At 62.2% G+C, this 2,060-nt stretch overlaps 1 protein-coding gene across 1 annotated transcript in view; it reads right to left on the reverse strand.

Moving 5' to 3' along the window:
- The window catches only part of DYSF (dysferlin), a 223,011-nt gene that overhangs the window by 91,016 nt on the left and 129,935 nt on the right, over positions 1 to 2,060 (reverse strand). The window contains exon 34 of the mRNA XM_013004756.2: positions 415 to 596. Within this exon, the coding sequence (XP_012860210.1) occupies positions 415 to 596 (182 nt within the window). The remainder of the gene's footprint in view (positions 1 to 414; positions 597 to 2,060) is intronic.

A 2,060-nucleotide genomic window follows, 5' to 3' on the forward strand; every position in this document is an offset into this window, starting at 1 on the left:
GCTCACCTCAGGCCACGGGTCTCTCAGCCCAGTCAGGCAAGCACCACTCTGCTGGGGAGAGAGACTGGCCCAGGATCAGACCAGCAAGAGGCAGAGGGAGACCCAGGCCTCCTGGCAGCCAGTCAAGGCTTCTCTCTACATCTGTCCCTTCTCTGGGCCACGCTTGATTAGCGATGTCTGCCAGGGGCACAGCGCACAGGCTAGCAATCCATTTGTAATTAGGCCAAAGGAGTGTTTCAGTACCCTGTTGCAGGGGTGGGGAGGCAGACGCAGCCATCAGCCCCAGGCTGGGGATGCCCATCTGGATGGGGACCAGGAGGCCACAAGGGCCCATTTCTCTTGGCCTCTCCCTGGGCCCCGGAAGAGGAGGGCAGCGAGGAGGCAGACAGGGGTATGGGGGATGAGCCGACTCACGTAGGTGTCGTGGTCGTATAGCTCCACCACGATGTTGGGGGGCTGCTCAGCAATGCTGGCGGGCTCCCCAAAGATCTCCACCTCATAGAAGATGAGTGTCTGGTCCCAGGTGGGGTTCAGGGTGTTCTTCACCACCACCGTCTTCTGACTCTGGTGCAGGAACGAGACAATGGCGTAGGGATCTGGAACAAGACAATGGAGTAGGGATCTAGGACGGGACAATGGCGTAGGGATCTAGGACGGGACAATGGCGTAGGGATCTGTGGGAGCCGGTAAAAGACCAATCAAGAGATGCAAGGACGCAGCAGAGATGGACCAGGAGGGGTGGTGCCATCCAATCCACGGCCCCCCATGGAGCCTGGGTCCAGAGGCCTTCCCTCTTGTGTCCCTTTGCTGAGCTGGCTGCTCGAGGCCAGGTCTCCGCGGAGGGGAAGTGAGTCCCTGTGTCATCCATGCACACATTGATTCATGCCCTGACTGCGCGCCTACGCACGTCCGACGAGGGGCGGAGAAAAGTCGCGAAACCCCAACCCACGGACCATGTGAGCAGGGCTTAGCTGCGGAGCCAGAAGGTGCTGGCGCCGAGGTGTGCGAGGAGAGCCGCGCTCTGGGGCGCAGGCTGGCTGGCACAGAGGCTGCTCGCCCGGGCCAGGGCGGAGTCAGGAGGCTACCGCAGGTGTCTGGCATGGGTGGCAGTGGCTTAGATGAGCGTGTGGCACCAGGGTGAAGATGGTAGACTCCAGGCGTTTAGTGGTGGGCCGTGTAAGAGGAACTCGGAGGCAGCTCCCAGCAGCCACTCGAGCCCGGGTACACCAGGCCCAGAGGCACATGGGTGTCCCTAGAGCCGATTCCAGAGCCGTGACACCCAAACGCAAGCAGCGTGGCACTGACCGGCATGACCTGCACAGAGCTGGCCCAGCTTCAGTGCCCATGCGTCAGCAAGTCTGAGAGTCCGAGGGGGGCCCTAACTGCGCCTATTTGTCGCTGCTAATGCCTGATCGGGACCACACTCGGAAACCCCCACGGGGGTGGGGTGTGGGGAGGCTCCCATGGCCGGGGACTTCTCGAACTTTTCCCATCAGGACAGCAGCATGGGGACAGCACGCGGTTAGTCGCTGCGCTTGGAAGTGCCCAACATCCGGTGCTGTGGGCACTGCAGGCAGGAAACCCAGGGAAAGCAGAGGCTGGACACTGGATGCTGGGCTCAGTGAAGGCCGGGCCCCGGGCCCTCGGCGGTCTGCCTCTATCTGCGGTGCTTGGCCCCCTCGGAGCCCCCTAGTTCAGCCCCAGCACTGGCACTAACTCCCCCGTGCCCTTGAAGACAATCACGGGTTGTCATGGCGTAGAGTGGCCACAGGCATGATGGGAAGGCTGGAATGGGCCATGGGCTGGCGGGCACTCCCACCAGAGGATGGAGGCACCAGGGTCCAAGTTGGTGGCCATCAGCCTAAGGGTGGGTTTGAAGGATGAGTGGTCTCGCCAGCAGGGGGAAGGAGCTATGGGGTCCCACTGGCCTGATGGTGCTGGCTTTGGCCAACAGGAGGCAGCCACCAGCCTGAGAGCAGCCTGTCCTCTGGCAGAGAAACACCACCGGGTCCCTCACAGAAGCCTTTCTGGAAGGAACTGGTTTTGGACCTGATCGTGGG

The sequence above is a fragment of the Echinops telfairi genome, unplaced genomic scaffold (assembly GCF_000313985.2).
Source record: "Echinops telfairi isolate 266 unplaced genomic scaffold, ASM31398v2 ScPeMD7_9;HRSCAF=40, whole genome shotgun sequence".
Lineage (NCBI taxonomy): Eukaryota > Metazoa > Chordata > Mammalia > Afrosoricida > Tenrecidae > Echinops > Echinops telfairi.